The sequence below is a fragment of the Sorex fumeus genome, unplaced genomic scaffold (assembly GCF_029834395.1).
Source record: "Sorex fumeus unplaced genomic scaffold, SorFum_2.1 ptg000039l, whole genome shotgun sequence".
Lineage (NCBI taxonomy): Eukaryota > Metazoa > Chordata > Mammalia > Eulipotyphla > Soricidae > Sorex > Sorex fumeus.
The window spans coordinates 14994058-14996217 of NW_026606096.1; the positions used below are offsets into that span (position 1 = coordinate 14994058).

Below are 2160 nucleotides of genomic sequence, written 5' to 3' on the forward strand. Positions count from 1 at the left end.
TCAATCAGGGGTTTTGCCTTATGTAGAGCAGGGGTGGGGCAGAGAGATCAAAGTGGGGATGGAGAGGGAAGAGGGGTTGTGTTTCTTGCTGGGCCAGAGCTTAGCTCCCACAATTTCCTTTGTGCTCACTGTGTGAGGTTCTAGAGGGCAACTTTTTGACTATCTGGTATCTATCTGAGTCCCAGAATTAAGTTCCCTTTCCTCTAATGTGAATGGGGTCATTTTCCCATTCACGGAGACTTGGCATCTGTGGAGCAATATTACTTGAAACAGGGGACCCTAATGCACGAGAGACCCTATTGCACGAGCAGTTCCTTTGGTCTTAGGAGAGTGAACTTGGAGAAGCCCTTGAGTCTAGAACTGTTCTGGTCATCAGAGAGACACATCCCTTAGAAACCCATATTGAGTTCAGGACAATGACTGAGTGTGTAACTGTTTTCCTGGCAGGAGAGAGCCTGAGGGTTTCAACTTTCTGAGGAAAATCACCCCCGACTTGCCCTTTCCCACACCCAAGGATGGAGGTGTGGGAAGCCCTGGCCAAAATGCAGCCAGACCTCATCTGTCGCATCTGCCTGGACTACATCAATGACCCGGTCACCATCGACTGCGGCCACAGCTTCTGCGACTCCTGCATCCGCATGTCATGGAAGGACCTGCAGGACACATTCCCTTGTCCCGTGTGCCGGCAGTCCCGCCAGGAGATGCGCATCAGTGCCAACGCCCAGCTGGGCAGGCTGGTGGACCTGGCCAAGCTCCTGCACAGCTCCAGCAGCAGCGAGATGGCGGTGGCAGAGGAGGGCAGGTGTGAGGAGCACAGGCAGGGAGTGAGCCTCTTCTGCGAGGTTGACCAGGAGCTGGTGTGTCCCCAGTGCGCCCAGGGCCCTATCCACCAGGGCCACCAGGTCAGGTCCATAGGCGAGGCAGCGGCTCATCACAGACAGAGGCTTGGTGACTGCATCAAGTCCCTGAAGAAGCAGCTGCTAGAGCTGCAGAAGCTAGAAGTCGCCCAAGACAGAAACATCCTGCAGCTGAGAGAGGACATGGGAAAGCACAGGAATCAGCTGGCCTCGGAATTTGAGCAGCTCACCCAGTTTGTGGAGCGTGAGCACGAGGCTGCACTCCGCAGGCTGGCAGAAGAGGACAAACGCCTGCAGCAGCAGCTCAGGGCCAACATGGAGGCCTACTCGGACCACATCTCGGAGCTGAAGGACCTCAGACGGGAGGTGGCAGAGCGAAGCGTGATGTCGGAGGAGATGGTGCTGAGGGGCGTGAGGGGCTTGCAGCAGCGCTGGGCGGGCCTGCAGCTCCCGGTCGTGCGGCCCCTTTGCTTCAGGCCGGTGGCCTACAGCCTCCCTCCTCTGTACTCGGCGCTCAACAGCATCATCCAGAGATTCCGAGAGCGCATCAGCCTGGACCCCGACACGGCCCACCCCAGCCTGCATGTGTCCCAGGACCTCCAGTCGGTGACCTGCGTGAGGAAAAGGTCCAAAGGGGATGGGGACACCGGGCCCTGGGATGACACCACCCAGCTGGTGGTCCTGGGCCGGGAGGGCTTCGCCTCTGGCCGCCACTACTGGGAGGTGCAGGTGGGCGCCAAGCCCGAGTGGGCCGTGGGCGTGTGCAGCGTGGTCCCTTCGGCGCAGACCTCACGGCCCCTGGCGGCTCCCAAGAGATGCTGGACGCTGCAGCTGCAGGACGGCGACTACCTGGCCGTGAGTGCGGGGGCCGAGCCTCTGGCTCTCAGAGACCAGCCCACGGCCATCGGCATTTACCTGGACTGGGAGCTGGGCCAGCTTTGCTTCTATAACGCCACCAACAGGTCTCACCTCCACTCTTTCACGGAGCCCTTTGCTCAAGAGCTCAAGCCCTACCTCCGCTTGGGGCCCGACTCCGCCCCTCTCTCTGTGGGCGCTGGCGGGGCTGAGGATGGGTGAGCATATCCTGGGCTTCCCCCCCTGCATCATGTGGACAGCTTGTGTTCTTGTAAATTTTGAATTCTTTGCATTAGGTGTCGGTGGTTAAGGTTGATGTGAAGAACTGTTCCCATTTTGTAACTCTTTGTAATTTTTAATGCCAACTATTTTATATCTTTATGTCTATTTCTAATAAAATAAAAATTTAATGGTTAATAAGTTATACTTCCTTTCCTCAACATGTTAT

The 2160-nt window shown here is 57.1% G+C and overlaps 1 protein-coding gene across 1 annotated transcript; it reads left to right on the forward strand.

Annotated features, from left to right (window-relative positions):
* The first annotated feature begins 515 nt into the window (after positions 1–515).
* LOC130028146 (tripartite motif-containing protein 75-like) lies at positions 516–1934 on the forward strand. Its single transcript, XM_056118856.1, has one exon. It carries the CDS (start codon positions 516–518, stop codon positions 1932–1934), a length of 1419 nt encoding a protein of 472 aa, XP_055974831.1.
* Positions 1935–2160: the final 226 nt, after the last annotated feature.